Consider the following 15,933-nt stretch of genomic DNA (forward strand, 5'->3'; position numbering starts at 1 on the left):
AGGTCTCATACTTAACATGACTCTCAGAAGTGAGCATCCAGTTTTTCCTTGAACAACTCCAGTATGAAGAGCTCTTTCCTTCAAATATAAACATTTTATTCCTGGACTCTTCTATCTCTTTGTTAAAACACTTTCCCCAAATGTACCCAAATCTCTGCTATTTCTACCATTGCTTTAACATCTATCTCATGGAGCCTAAGCTCTCATTCACTATAACAGACTTTAGAATATCAGAGAAGAGCACTCATACCACTTGCTAAATCACCCCTCATTCTAAGCATTTTATGGTATAAAAGATTTATGACTTGACTTTGTTCTTCAACTTCCTTTTATTGTGGCTGCTCAGCAGGACTACTTGCTGAATTCTAGAGAATCGGTGATATCCATATTTCACTTCATTTCAGTTCAAAACAACAAATTTATTAAGTGCTCACTATATGCAAGATACTGTGTCAGCTTCTGAGAATCAGAAAACAAAAATGAAACTCCTTTGAGAAGCTTATATTGCAGGAAGTTAAATTTATGCAATAGATAGAACATTGGGACTGGAGTTACCAAGATCTGAGTTCAAATCTTCCTTCAGATCTTTAGTAGCGATTTATCCTTGGACTATTCATTTAATCTGTTTCTCTCAGTTTCCTCCTTTGTAAAATGTAGATAATAACAGCACCTACCTCCCAAGAACTTGGCATAATGCATAGTACACAGTAGGTATTAGCTAAGTGCTAATTCTCTTCTTCTCCCTTCCTTCTTACACTAATAAATAAATACAAGGATATACAAAGAAATAAAGTAAGAGAGAGAGAGAGAGAGAGAGAGAGAGAGAGAGAGAGAGAGAGAGAGAGAGAGAGAGAGAGAGAAGGAGATAGGGGGAAGAAGAGAAAGAGGAAGAAGAGAAGAAGGAAAGAGAAAAGGAGAAGGAAAAATGCAGAGTGGCCCCAGTGTTTTAGTATTCCTGATTTCTGTACATGTACAAATTTTGCTATCTGTTTATGTATTCTAGATCGTCCCCAAACAACCCTGGCAAAAATATTTCCTGGATGGCCTGAACAATAACATTGTGACTCATGTCCTCTCCAATGACTTTGAGGGAATGACTTTCCCTGAAGTTTCTCGGTAAGTCAATATTTTTTCTTTTGTCTTTTCTACCTGCTCTGTCTTTTCAAGTGCATTTAGCAATGTGTTCTCATTACATGAAGGATAGCTTGATCAGCAGGTGAATTACCTCTTCCATATACATTCTATCTTGCCTTTTTCCTAGTGCCTCCATCTTCCAAAGCAAGAGTCCCAATTTTTTCATGGAGAGGTGGAAATCTATAAGCATCAAAGAGCTATTATTTATGAGATTTAAGGGAGAATGAGTTAGAAGCAACTGCCCAAGTATCTTATCTGATTGGATTTCTTTTCCATAAATCATAGAGAGATACATACCTCTGTCTCCATTTTAACATCCTTTTACATCTCCACCAAAAAAAAAATGAAGAGAAGGTTTAGGAGAGGAGAGAAAAAGAAGTATAACGCAGGAACTGATTCATCTGTGTCTTTATGTCCCCAGCAGCTAGCACACTGTCTGGCACAAAGTCCACAATTCAGAAATGTTCATTTATTTAATTAAAATGGGCAGAAATATTATTACTTTGGAATTTTCCTGAATCAGCCTTTAAGAAAGGGAAGCAGAGAGTTAGGGAAAGCCATTACAAGAGGAAGAGAATTTGGGAACAAGCTTTGTCAGTACTGATGACCTTTTCTTCTTCTGATAGCCAGGGTAGAACATAAATGAGATCTCTGTGCAATCATACCTAGAGACCACCTTCTTCTGCCTCCAGGCCTTCTCATTGGTGCTTTTCTTTCCTCTTGCTTAGGCTCTGCTTTGTGAAGCTTCATCTCATGCTGATAGCCATTGAATATAAGGCAAATGCAAATGGAATCAGGTGGTAAAATTTTTTTGATTTTTTTTAGAATTAATCTGAGCCTAAAGTGGTGATTTTTGTTTTTCCTGAAGACACAAAACTATACATAGCTAAACAGTTTTTACTTGCTTGCTGACTTTATTATAGAGTTGGTCCACTCTTACTACTAGCTAAAGGTTTTGAAATCAGATCATTCAAACAGATGGCAAATATACAAGGTATTGTTACTGGCAAGTCTCAGACTGTGGACCCATATAGTACTAAGAAAGACCATTAGCAAAATGCTAAACCAGATCATGCTTAATATTAGGTTTTATTTCCTTACATGAATCCTAAATGTGTTTCTTTGAAACATCTAATCATTTCTATTATTTTGTCCTCTGGGACTAATCACAAAAATAATTAGATACTTCTATTTCACATGACTGTCCATGAAATATTTGATCACTATTATCACATCCCTTCTGAATTTTCTTCTGGCTAAAAATACATTCAAACGGTTTTTAAACCAATCATCCTATGTGTCATGATCTAGAGAACTTTCACAATCCTAGTTACTCTTCTTTGAATGCTCTTCTACTTATCAACAAACCTTCTTGAAATGCAGCACTCAGAACTAAACACAACACCTTATGTTTTCTGAAGAGGACAGAGGAAAGCTCTAATAGATAATATTTTCCTATATTCTATCTGACCTCCTTAGGTCAGACTCTCTATGTAGACTGATATAATTTACTTTCTTGGAGTCTATATCAAAATGTTATCTGCCTGTAATTTTTAATAGTGCTTAGGCTAGTAATCACCCTCTATACTGATAGCAGAGTAATATCAATACAACTTTCTTATCTAAAAAAGAAAAGAGAAAATTTAGTTCTTATTTATCACTTGGAATTTTCAAAATTCCTCTTAATGAATTTTCAACAACTGCATTGCTTAAGACTTTTGCATTTTATCATTAGGCCAAATACAGAAAATTAAAAAGCTTGGCTGTTACTCTTTCTAATTCTTTAGATCATAGTATTATATTCCTTGTAACTATACAATAATATGTGCAGAATACCAGCATGAAAAATATGGGCCTCTATTTCAGAGAAAAACTGGGGGCAGTGTCTTAAGTACAATTTAGATTTAAAATAGGGAGATCAGTTAGGTGGATATTGACTGAAATTGGAATCAGAAATAAGGAATTGGTTGTGTGAATAATGAAAAGGAGATGGATGTGAAACATGTTACATAAACAAGCTGCAAAATTTGGCAATAATTTTGACAGTTGGAGTGAGAGAACAGAGTCATGGATAATCCCATGGTTATAGGCCTAAAAGTTTGGAAGGGTGGTCATGTACTCAAAACAAATGAGGATGTGTGGAAGAGATATGTGTTCAGAGGGAAAGGTAATCTGTGTTAGACATATTTCATCTGAAATATACATGGGGGCATCCAATTAAAAATGTCCAGGTGTGGAGCCAAGATAGTGAAGTGAAAGTAGGGAATCCCTCATTTTCTCATTTCTCCCTCCCCTAGTCAATAAACAATCTGATACAGGTTGAACATGTATAATTCTTCTAAAGATATTTTCATATTCTTCCTCCTGTGCAAGAAAAATCAAATCAAGAGGGGGGAAATAAGAAAGAAAAAATTAAAACAACAAAAAGTTATAAATATTATGCTTTGATGCATATTCAGTCTCCATAGTTCTCTCTCTAGATGCATATGGTTCTTTCAATTTCAAGCCCATTGGAATTGCCTTGAATCAACTAATTGTAGAAAAGAGCCAAGTCAATCACTGCTGATTATCACATAATCTTGTTGTTCCAGTGTACAATATCTTCTTAATTCTTCTCACTTCAGCTCAACTTAGCATCAGTTCATGTAAATCTTTCTAAGCATTTCTGAAAACAGACTGCTCACCATTTCTTTTCTTTTCTGAGGCAATTGGGGTTAAGTGACTTGCCCAGGGTCACATAGCCAGGAAGTGTTAAGTATCTGAGATCAGATTTGAATTCAGGTCCTCCTAACTTCAGGGCTGGTGCTCTATCCACTGCACCATCTAGCTGCCCCTGCCTACCATTTTTTATAGAAAAAATAATATTCCATTTTATTCTTATACCATAACTCATTCAGCCATTCCCCAACTGATGGTTATACACTCAGCTTCTAGTTCCTTGCCACTACAAAAAGGGCTGCTACAAACATCTTTACAGATGTGGGTCCTTTCTCCTTTTTATGACCTCTTTGGGATATAGACCTAGCAGAGACACTGCCGGATCAAAGCAGTATGTATATATGCATAGTTTTATAGTCCTTTGGGCAAAGTCCAAAATTACTCTCTAGAATGGTTGGATCAGTTCACAGTTCTATCAACAATGCAATAATGCCCCAGTTTTCTCATAGTAATGGGAAAAAAGAATTTTCAAGGAATTTTCTCTGATGAAGGTTTCATTTCTCAAATGTATAGTAAACTGAATCAAATAGGGTACATTATCAAAATAACCAAAAGAAGAGAAGACAAAACAGAGAATGGTTTCAAATGCTGCAGAGAAATCAAAAAAGCTGATGATTAAGGGGAAAAAAATGGTAATAAAAAAGATTGCTATCAGAGTACTGGGCCTGGAATCAGGAAGATCTGAGTTAAAAACTGGCTTCAGATATGTACTAGATGTATAAATCTGTTCCTTAAATATAAAGTAATGATCACAACAGCACTTAGCCCACAGAGTTGTTGTGATGGTCAGCTACTTTTAAAAGTACTTACTACAGTGTTTAGCATATATCAAACACTATATAAATGCTTATCTCTTACCTGTTTCATTCTCCCCCCCACCCTTCCCCCATATACACTGAAGAGAGTAGTTATATTACTTTTAGATATAGGGAGATTAATTTTCAAAGGTATTGGGAGAGTAGTAGATGGCAAGGGTTTGTTAACTAAAGAGATTAAGAGTGTGTAGAAGATAATTAGAAGATTAGAATTTGGGGCCTTGTAGTCTGCAAGGAGATTTTTCCCAGGCGAGACTGAGGTTCTATGTGTAGTGAGTGACTCTAACCTGCCTCTTCTTCCAAATATTAGGTATTTATTGTTTGTTTTGATGACTTTCCCGTACTTACTTGTTCTCTGACTTAAAATCCAACACTTTTTCCACTGTACTTTTTCCCACATGTTGTTTATGCAATATTTTATATTAAATATATATATATATATAACTTTTCATTTTATCCTCCTACTAAAAATTATAAGAAGAGATATTATGAACTGTATGGACATGTATACATATATTGTATTTCACTTATACTTTAACATATTTAACATGTATTGGTCAATCTGCCATCTGCGGGAGAGGAAAAGTTGGAACAAAAGATTTTGCAATTGTCAATGCTGAAAAATTACCCATGCATATATCTGGTAAATTAAAAAGCTATGAAAAAGGAAAAAAAAAGATATTATGTTATCTAAAATTTTAACTTCTCCCACCATAGCACTTTTATACATATTAGATATTTCATTCTTGCTAGTGAAATCAAATCTAAACTTCTTTGTTGTTGTTGTTATTGTTTATTATAGTTTTTATTTACCAGATATAGCATGGGTAATTTTATAACATTGACAATTGCCAAACCTTTTGTTCCAATTTTTCCCCTCCTTCCCCCCACTCCCTCCCCCAGATGGCAGGTTGACCAATACATGTTAAATAGGTTAAAGTATAAGTGAAAACCAATATATGTATATATGTCCATACATTTGTTTTGCTGTACAAAAAGAATCTGACTTTGAAATAATGTACAATTAGCCTGTGAAGGAAATAAAAAATGCAGGCAGACAAAATTAGACGGATTGGAAATTCTATATAGTGGTTCATAGTCATCTCCCAGAGTTCTTTTGCTGGTGTAGCTGGTTCAATTCATTATTGCTCTATTGGAATTGATTTGGTTCATCTCATTGTTGAAGAGGGCCATGTCCATCAGAATACATCCTCATATAGTATTGTTGTTGAAGTATATAATGATCCCCTGGTCTTGCTCATTTCACTCAGCATCAGTTCATGTAAGTCTGTATTCATCCTGCTGGTCATTTCTTACAGAGCAATAATATTCCATAACATTCATATACCACAATTTATTCAGCCATTCTCCCATTGATGGGCATCCGTTCAGTTTCCTGTTTCTGGCCCTTACAAAGAGGGCTGCCACAAACATTCTTGCACATACGGGTCCCTTTCCCTCCTTTCAGATCTCTTTGAGATATAAGCCCAGTAGTAACACTGTTGGGTCAAAGGGTATGCACAGTTTGATAACCTTTTGAGCATGGTTCCAAATCATTGTCCAGAATGGCTGGATATATTCGCAGTTCCACCAACAATGTATCAGTGTCTCTGTTTTTCCACATCCCCTCCAACATTCCGCATTATTTTATATTATATATTATATATATTCCCTGTCATTCTAGATAATCTGACAGGTGTGTGGTGGTATCTCAGAATTGTATTAATTTGCATTTCTCTGATTAATAATGACTTGGAGCATCTTTTCATATGGCTAGAAATAGTTTCAATTCCTTCATCTGAGTATTGTCTGTTCATATCCTTTGACCATTTTTCAATTGGAGAATGGCTTGCAAACCTGAACTTTTTATCTTAACTATGAATCAGGAAGATAATCAAACTTGTAACCAAGATACTTGGGCTTCAATCCTAGCCCCAACATACAATGTTTAGGGAAATGGCACTGGCCCAGGTCATTTGACATCCCTTAGAGTTAGTCCCTTAGAGTTAGTTTCCTCAACTGTAAAACACGCATGATAATTTCAATTCCTACCTTAGAGGATTTCGTTAAGGAAAACACTATTATTACAGTACTCATGTTTTGGTTATGTATAGGAAAATTGAATAAACTACACAACAATTTAAAATCCTGGCTGCCTTTAAAACTCTGTTTAAACATTTTCTCTTCAATAATACCTTTCTTGACTACATTCCTCTCCCCAGTCTATGAGGGTTTCCCTTTTAAAAAAACCTTTGTATTTCTTTATGTGCTTTATATAAATGTGCTGCTTCCTCCTTCCTCTCCCCAAGAATGCCAGCTTCTTGTGAGAATGGATTATTTCATTTTTGGTCTTTAGACCTTTAGCTTATAATATTATATTATAATAATTATAATTTATATATGTAATATGTAAATTATAATTATAATAATAATAAAATATCTAATTCATCCTAGGTTTTTGATAAATGTTAATTGATTGATTGAATAAAGATAATGACAATCTGGCTCAGGAGTACCAAACTTAGATGTAACTGGCTTTCACTGCCTATGTGTATGTGTGGGTGTGGGTGTGGGTGTGGTGTGTGTAGGTAGAATGTGGGAGAAGGGATGAATGCATCTTTGAATACATTCTGCATTCAATTCTGGTCATAATTGTGGCAAAAATAAATGCACATTTTCTTTGGCAGTAAAGTAAAAGGAATCACTAATATTTAAATTTGAGAATCCTTCATCACTGAAAAGGAAAAGGGAATAAGTACTTACTATGTGCCAGGCACTGTGCCACTCTAGAAGGAAGGTTTTATTATTTTCCCCTTTTTACAAATCAGGCAAATAAAAATGATTCAACTCAGGTTCACATAATTAATCTGTGAAAGGATTTGGACTCAGGTCATCCTGACTTGAGGTTTAAAGTTTTAGGCCTTACACTGTTTCAATAACAACAGTTAATAATAACCATTTCATTTTGCATTTGCAGAAGCTTAATGCTGAATCCACCTGCACTGATTAAAGTAAACAGGAACACAACAGGATTTTTTATTGCCAAATCTGTAGAGGAAGCCAGAAGGTAACTTTATTTTATGTTATTTTGTGTTAGAGGTGGTGGAGCACTAAAGTAAATGCAATTGGCAGGTGTCTTCATTTTGTCTGTTTTTTTTTTCCAGAGTGTTAAGTCTCATCAGAATCATTCTTGATTTGTTTTCATTATCCAGAGCCTATTTTTACTGTATCAACTGTCATAGTGATGTGAATTCCCCAGAGCTCATTGGACGCTGTGGCTGTGGAACCAAGAAAGGCCGGCAAATTAATGCAAGTGAGTAGCCTTTCTTTAAGTGTGTGCTGACTTAGCTTTTGGGAGAACTAGCTTAGAGAGAAAGCAATCAGGTGAATGGGGATGCTTAAAGGAAAATGAACTTTTCTTTTTATAAATAATAATAATATTAGCTCTTTATTTTTCAAAATGAATGCAAAGGTAATTTTCAACACTCACAAAAACCCCAAATATTGTTAAAAAGTCAGGCACTCCTGAAACAAATGAGCAGTCATGAACTATTTAATGTTTTATCAATGCAGCCTGATCAACACCAAGTAAACTCTTTCTTTACCTTTTCTCTCTATCTGCGTTTCTATGTCTGTCTGTCTGTCTCTCTCCAATATTTTTAAATAATGACTGCAAACAAATTCTAAAATGGCAAAATCCCCAAAAGACAAAGTGAAACAATTTTTCCAGCCAAAAAAGTCTTAGAAGGTGGGCAGAAAAGGTCTGCTGCTATAGGGGGAGAGTGGGGTACAGTTCAGTGCAGCCTGTGCAAGTGCAGATCTGGCCCCTGCAAACCAGGAGTCTCAGGGTGAGAGAACCAGTGGCAGCAGTAACAGTGTCCAGCCCTTTCAGCCCACAGATGATAAGGGAATTAGAAAATGAGTCAGAAAGGGATTTATAGGAGGTGTTTTGTAGGCAGCAGGGCAGAACTGTTGCATTGCTTATCCTTGGATCTAGGATCTTAGTGCCAGTGGAAGAAAGAGCACTAGCAAAATAGAGTTTGTGGTCCTCAGGGAGCAGGGACCATGGTTACAGTTCTAGGGTGAAAAGAGTGCTTGTGGTCACTCACAAACCAGGTTACAGTATAGGAGTGTAGTAAACACATCTCTGCCTACATCTTACCACTTCAAAGAGCCAACACTCATTGGTTACTTCTGAATTACCTCTGAAAACAGCTGCACAAAAACCTGAAGCTTGTGATAATGGCTCGTACACTTGGGAAGCAGAGACCCACATTAGCATAGAATTAAAAGCCAAGAAATAGACTGGAAAAATGAGCAAACAGAAGAAAAAAAAATCTAACAATATAAGGTTAATATCCTGATAAGGAAGATCAAAACACACTCAAAAGACAACAAAGTCAAAATTCCTACATCTAACACCTCAAAATAAAATATGAGGCCTTGAAAAAAACTCAAAAAGAATATTAAATATCAAGTAAAAGAAGAAAGAGGAAAACTGGGAATAGAAATGAGAGTGATGACAGAAAATTTTCAAAGAATCAGCAGGTTGATAAAAGAGGTACCAAAAAAATGAGGAAAACAATTCCCTAAAAAGTGAATAGACCAAAATGGTAAATGGTATACAAAAATTCAGTGAAGAGAATGCTTAAATGTAGAATGGAAAAGTCGGTACACAAGTTCAATGAAGAAAATAATTACTTAAAATATAGAATTGGGAAAGAGGAAGCTAATGACTTTGAGACATAAACAAATAAAAATAATGAAAAATATGGAAGGAAATATGAATCTTGTTGGAAAAACAGTTGACCTGGAAAATAGACAGATTATTTAAGAAGGGGATACATAGAGATAGAGTGGAATAAATTATCTGATGTAAAAGAAGCTTGAAAGATACTGAATGGGGGAACCAGAGAGGAGGTGCACATGAACATTACTTTCATCACTGTGGGCTCAGAAATGAAATAATATATACACTTAGTTGAATGTAGAACTTTATCAGCATATAGGAAAGTAGGAATGGAAGGGGGCAAGAAAACAGTTTGGGGGAGGTAAAAATAAGGAACAAAATACTATTGAGAATGGACAGGGTTGCCCCAATGTTATATAAACTATTTGAAAAAATAGGGGATGAAGGAGTCCTACCAAACTCCTTTTATGACACAGACATGGTACTGATACCAAAACTATAGACCAATTTCCTTAATGAATATTGATGCTAAAATCTTAAATAAGATATTAGCAAAAAGGCTTAAGAAAGTCATCCCCAAGATAATACACTATGATCAAGTAGGATTTATACCAGGAATGCAGGGCTGGTTTAATATTAGGAAAATTATTAGTATAATTGACCATATTAATAATCAAATTAATAAAAAAACATATGATCATCTCAATTGATGCAGAAAAAGCATTTGATAAAATCCAACATCCATTCCTACTAAAAACGCTTGAGAGTATAGGAATAAATAGACTATTCCTTAAAATAGTCAGAAGCATATATTTAAGACCGTCAGTAAGCATAATATGTAATGGAGATTAACTGGAACCTTTCCCAGTAAGATCAGGAGTGAAACAAGGTTGCCCACTATCACCATTATTATTCAATATTGCTAGCCTCGGCAATAAGAGTGGAGAAAGAGATTAAAAGAATAAGAGTAGGTAATGAGGAAATCAAACTGTCTCTCTTTGCAGATGATATGATGGTATACTTAGAGAACCCCAGAGATTCTAATAAAACGTTATTAGAAATAATTCAAAATTTCAGCAAAGTGGCAGGATACAAAAAAAATCCACATAAATCCTCAGCATTTTTATATGTCACCAACAAAATGCAACAGCAAGAGATACAAAGAGAAATTTCATTCCAAACAAATGTCGAGAGTATAAAATATTTGGGAATCCATCTACCAAAGCAAAGTCAGGAATCATATGAGCAAAATTATAAAACACTTGCCACAAAAATAAAGTCAGATTTAAGTAATTGAAAAGACATTCAGTGCTCATGGATAGGCCGAGCGAATATTATAAAGATGACAATACTCCCCAAAATAATATATTTATTTAGTGCTATACCAATCAGTCTCCCAACAAAACTGTTTTAGTGACCTAGAAAAAAATAACAACAAAATTCATATGGAAGAATAAAAGGTCGAGAATTTCAAGGGAACTAATGAAAAAAAAGTCTGATGAAGATGGTCTAGGTGTACCTAATCTAAAGCTATATATATAGCAGCAGTCACCAAAACCATTTGGTATTGGGTAAGAAATAGACCAGTAGATCAGTGGAACAGATTAGGTACAAAGGACAAAAAAGGGCACATCTATAGCAATCTAGTGTTTGATAAACCCAAAGATACCAACATTTTGGATAAAAATTCATTATTTGAAAAAAAGTGTTGGAAAAACTGGAAATTAGTATGGCAGAAATTAGATATGGATCCACACTTAATACCATATACCAAGATAAGATCAAAATGGGTCCATGATTTAGGCATAAAGAATGAGATCATAAATAGATTAGAGGAACAGAGGATAGTCTACCTCTCAGACCTGTGGAGGAGGAAGGAATTTATGACCAAAGGAGAAATAGAGATCATTATTGATCACAAAATAGAAGATTTTGATTACATCAAATTAAAAAGCTTTTGTAGAAACAAAACTAATGCAAACAAGATTAAAAGGGAAGTAACAAATTGGGAAAATATTTTTACAGTTAAAGGTTCTGATAAAGGCCTCATTTCCAAAATATATAGAGAACTGGCCCTAATTTATTTATTTATTTATTTATTATATATTTTTATAATATTATCCCTTATATTCATTTTTCCAAATTACCCCCCCTTCCTCTACTCCCTCCCCCCGATGACAGGCAATCCCATACATTTTACATGTGTTACAATATAGTCTAGGTACAATACATGTGTGTAAATACCATTTTTTTGTTGCACAATAAGCATTAGATTCCGAAGGTACATGCAACCTGGGCAGACAGATATTAGTGCTAACAATTTACATTCACTTCCCAGTGTTTCTTCTCTGGGTGTAGCTACCTCTGTCCATCATTGATCAACTGGAAGTGAGTTGGTTTTTCTTTATGTTGAAGATTTCCACTTCCATCAGAATACATCCTCATACAGTACTGTTGTTGAAGTGTACAGCGATCTTCTGGTTCTGCTCATTTCACTCAGCATCAGTTGATGTAAGTCTCTCCAGGCCTCTCTGTATTCCTCCTGCTGGTCATTTCTTACAGAACAATAATATTCCATAACCTTCATATACCATAATTTACCCAACCATTCTCCAACTGATGGACATCCATTCATCTTCCAGTTTCTAGCTACAACAAAAAGAGCTGCCACAAACATTTTGGCACATATATGTCTCTTTCCGCTCTTTAGTATTTCTTTGGGATATAAGCCCAATAGTAGCGCTGCTGGGTCAAAGGGTATGCACAGTTTGATAACTTTTTGGGCATAGTTACAAATTGCTCTCCAGAATGGCTGGATTCTTTCACAACTCCACCAACAATGTATCAGTGTCCCAGTTTTCCCACAGCCCCTCCAACATTCATTATTATTTGTTCCTGTCATCTTAGCCAATCTGACAGGTGTGTAGTGGTATCTCAGAGTGGTCTTAATTTGCATTTCTCTGATCAGTAGTGATTTGGAACACTCTTTCATGTGAGTGGATATAGTTTCAATTTCTTCATCTGAGAATTGTCTGTTCATATCCTTTGACCATTTATCAATTGGAGAATGGTTCGGTTTCTTATAAATTAGGGAACTGACCCTAATTTTTAAGAAATCAAACCATTCTCCAATTGAGATTTATCAGCTTCCTCCCACACCAGATGGATGCAGCAGTCCTGTGACTGGGCTAAGAGAGAATTCTGGGAGAGAGTTCCTCTCCCCCCTCTTCAAAAATGCCTCAGAGGTAGTTAGCACCGCTGCACTGTGAGGAGTGCCCAGTGATGACCCCCACTCTATGGCCTAGCAACTGCCCTGAGGTTTAAGGCTGAACAGTGAAAGCGTCACAAACTCCAGCCAAAGTCTCCTGTGGGGCCGTGGATATCAGCAGCTTACATGAAAAGCCCCTGTGCTCAAACTGGAAGCGTCTGCCCAGAAACCACGGTCCCTGTTGTGGAGGTTCAGATGCTCTGAGAGTTCTGCTGTTTTTGGAGTTTCACTACTGTTAGAATTCCACTGCCTCAGGCTGAGCCCCACACTATGTGGATTAGAGGCTGCCCTGGGCTTTGTCCCCTGCTGTTCAGGTTCTTAACTACCCCAAGGGGAAGCCCCAGACAACAGAAGGCAGTTGCACAGCCGTGCCGAGATTGGTGCTAGGTCATTTCCAGATTGAGGTGGTTCTAGGATCTTGCTTTATATTTTTAAAGTGGCTTGATTTCTCTTCTGGTCTTCTGTTTTATAAGCAGAGTAGAGCTATCAGCCTGTGCCAGATTCCTCTATCTCAGTGCCTTCTCTGATCCCAGAGTTCTCCCCAGCCTGATCGGCACAGTGTGCTAGCACCTAACCCTGTACTGATCTTTTTTTCCTCCCCTTGGAACCAACCTTTTCTGTTGAAATTCTAGATTCTCTTCGGCTGGTAAGTTGTGCTTCTAATCCTTGTGGTTTTATCAGTCCAGCGTTATTTTTGAGGCTGATTTAACTAATTGGTATTGAGGAAAGAAGGAAGCTTACAAATTTGCATGTATCTTCTCCGCCATCTTGGCTCCGCCCCATCCATACATTTTTTAACAAGCAGTATGACTACTAGACAGTAACCCAAAAGGAAAAAAAAAAAAGGAAAATGATCTACCTATACAAAAATATGTATAACAGCTCCTTAGTGTTGACAAATAATTGAGAAGATGTCTGTTAATTGGGGAGAAGTTGAATAAGTTGTTGTATATGACTGTAATGGAATACTATTGCGCTTTAAGAAATGATGAGCAAGATCCTTTCAGAAAAACATGATGAAAAATGAAATGAGCCAAACCAGAATATCATTGTATATAGTAATGGCAATATTGTATGATGATATACTATGACTAAGTTAGCTTTTCTCAGCAATAGAATGATCCATGAAAATTCTGTAGGACTTATGATGAAAGGTGTTTAGAGAAAGAACTGATAAACCTCTGTGTAGATCAAAAATATGCATTTTTTTACTTTTCTTGATTTTTGATCATGTTTTCTTTTTACTGAATAACTTACATGGAAATGTGTTTTGCATGGCTATATGTGTTTAACATATGTTGAGTTCCTTGCCTTCTCAATGAAGGTAGGACAAGGAGAGAGGGAATTTGGAACTCAAAATCTTATGAAGAAAAAAAAAGAATTTTAAAATTTATTGACATGTAATTGGAAAAATAAAATATGAAATAAGATTTTGAAAGGGGTGGAGAAGAAAGATACCAGCTGTCCTCATCTGAGATACAATATTGTTGAGGATGCTGTGATCTCATAACTTATCATTTGGTAGGTGGAAAAGAACCCTTACCACTGACTCTTCAGACTTCAGAAAATCATCCTTACCTTTTGAAAACAAAAGGAAGAAGAGGACTTAGGGGCGGAGACTTCCCCTTTAAAAAAATCTAGAGTTGCATCTCAGGAAACCAATTTAATGAATTATGATTTATAGGAAATAGAATGTATCCCTGACAACTCTGAAGAGTGTTTGTGGGGGTGTACTGTGTTATGTGTGTTTTGGGGTCAGAGGACTTTCATCACAGATTCCTGGGAGGGTGGAGAGAACATTTTATTCTTCCTTATATTCTTCCTTCTCTTGAAATCCTTCATTAGCAGATCTCAGCATATTGCTGGAGTACACTTAGCAATGCTGTTATCTATATCATCAATTGGGAACAGTCTCTGAGGTTTCAAGGAGTGTACCATAGCCCTTTGCAAGTACCTTATAATCAAGTTTTGGTTGTTTGGCACAGAAGTTAGTCTTTGACCTTAAAGGTAGAAATCAGTATTATTCACAAAATATAGTCATGTGGATAGAACAAATGACATTTTTATCACAAGCTTAGTACCCTGTCACAACCCAAGCAAACAGAGAAGCAAAAAATGAAAATAGTAATATACCCATTCCATCTTGCCCCTTCCTTCCCCACCACAGATCAAGTAATGGAAAAGGAAAATAGAAAATTAAAACTAATATTTACATCTCAGAAAAAACTTGAATCTAAGCCTAGCTCCCTAAAAATGTGGAACTCTTTTCAAAGACTTTTAATACAAGTCCACTGTAAGTTACACTTTCACCCAAATAAACTATGAAAAAACGCATTTTCTAGGATCAAATTTTAGCTCATTAGGGTCTGGACAAAAATTTTGAGATATTTCTTTCCATAGAGAAAACACTGAAAATCTTTCCTGGGGTACTTGAACAATCCCAATTGAAAGTCCAAGCAATTTTTTTCTGAGACCCTCAACCAGGGAGTATCCCAAATTTCCCTACTAGATCCTTCTCAATCCTAATGTGATTCCAACCTCATCCAACAAGAAAACTAATACATAGAATATTTTAAAAATAGGATCAGGTAAATTCTGACAATGTGTAGAGCTCCAAAATGAGATTGAGCATTTAAGATTGACTAGAATCAGCCTCTCAAAAATGGATTAGTTCCTTGATATCTAGCATTGTGGCTAAGCATGTACCACCAGGCTGATTGCCATGGGAGCAACTTTCACCAGATTTTGTCTTTTATCTAACTTCCTCTTTCACAATAAATAGGGTTATCTCTCCTCTGTCGGGGAACTATGATTCCAGGGCTTCAATTCCAGAAAACAAACTATAATTACTGATAAATAATTCCATTTTTAAGTCTTGTCTAAGGATTTTTCCTCAAATATTAGTGGAGAGGGTGGGGAGAAAGTATGAGTTATCCAGAAAACAAACGTGTCAAGTAGGAATCGGGCGTTTTTATTACATGAAAAGAGGAATGCTAAGAAAAAATACAATTAATTTTTTAAGGGTAGTATTCAAGGTCCATTTAGAAATTGCAGTAGGGATACTCTATCCATATTATCTACTGAAGATTTTACCTCCACTGATTATAGTCCAATCAAAACAAAATGGATCCTTTCCCTCTCTGCATTTAATCTCTTTATGGTTGCCACTGCTTTGACTAATCTGTATCTATAACTACTTCTGTTACAACCACTCAGATATTTGTCCATTGCTCAGGTGATACTTCTCTCATTAAAAGGAAGGTGGCAATGGCCTTTTGAGAATTCTGGAGGACCCATAGCAAAGGACA

The 15,933-nt window shown here is 35.9% G+C and overlaps 1 protein-coding gene across 1 annotated transcript in view; it reads left to right on the plus strand.

Moving 5' to 3' along the window:
• Window positions 1-15,933, plus strand: part of KCNU1 (potassium calcium-activated channel subfamily U member 1) — a 270,021-nt gene that overhangs the window by 108,480 nt on the left and 145,608 nt on the right. The window contains 4 exon segments of the mRNA XM_074285038.1: window positions 1,004-1,116; window positions 1,863-1,931; window positions 7,645-7,734; window positions 7,880-7,980. Coding sequence (XP_074141139.1) covers window positions 1,004-1,116; window positions 1,863-1,931; window positions 7,645-7,734; window positions 7,880-7,980 — 373 coding nt within the window.

Source organism: Sminthopsis crassicaudata, chromosome 2, assembly GCF_048593235.1.
Source record: "Sminthopsis crassicaudata isolate SCR6 chromosome 2, ASM4859323v1, whole genome shotgun sequence".
NCBI classification, from domain to species: Eukaryota; Metazoa; Chordata; class Mammalia; order Dasyuromorphia; family Dasyuridae; genus Sminthopsis; species Sminthopsis crassicaudata.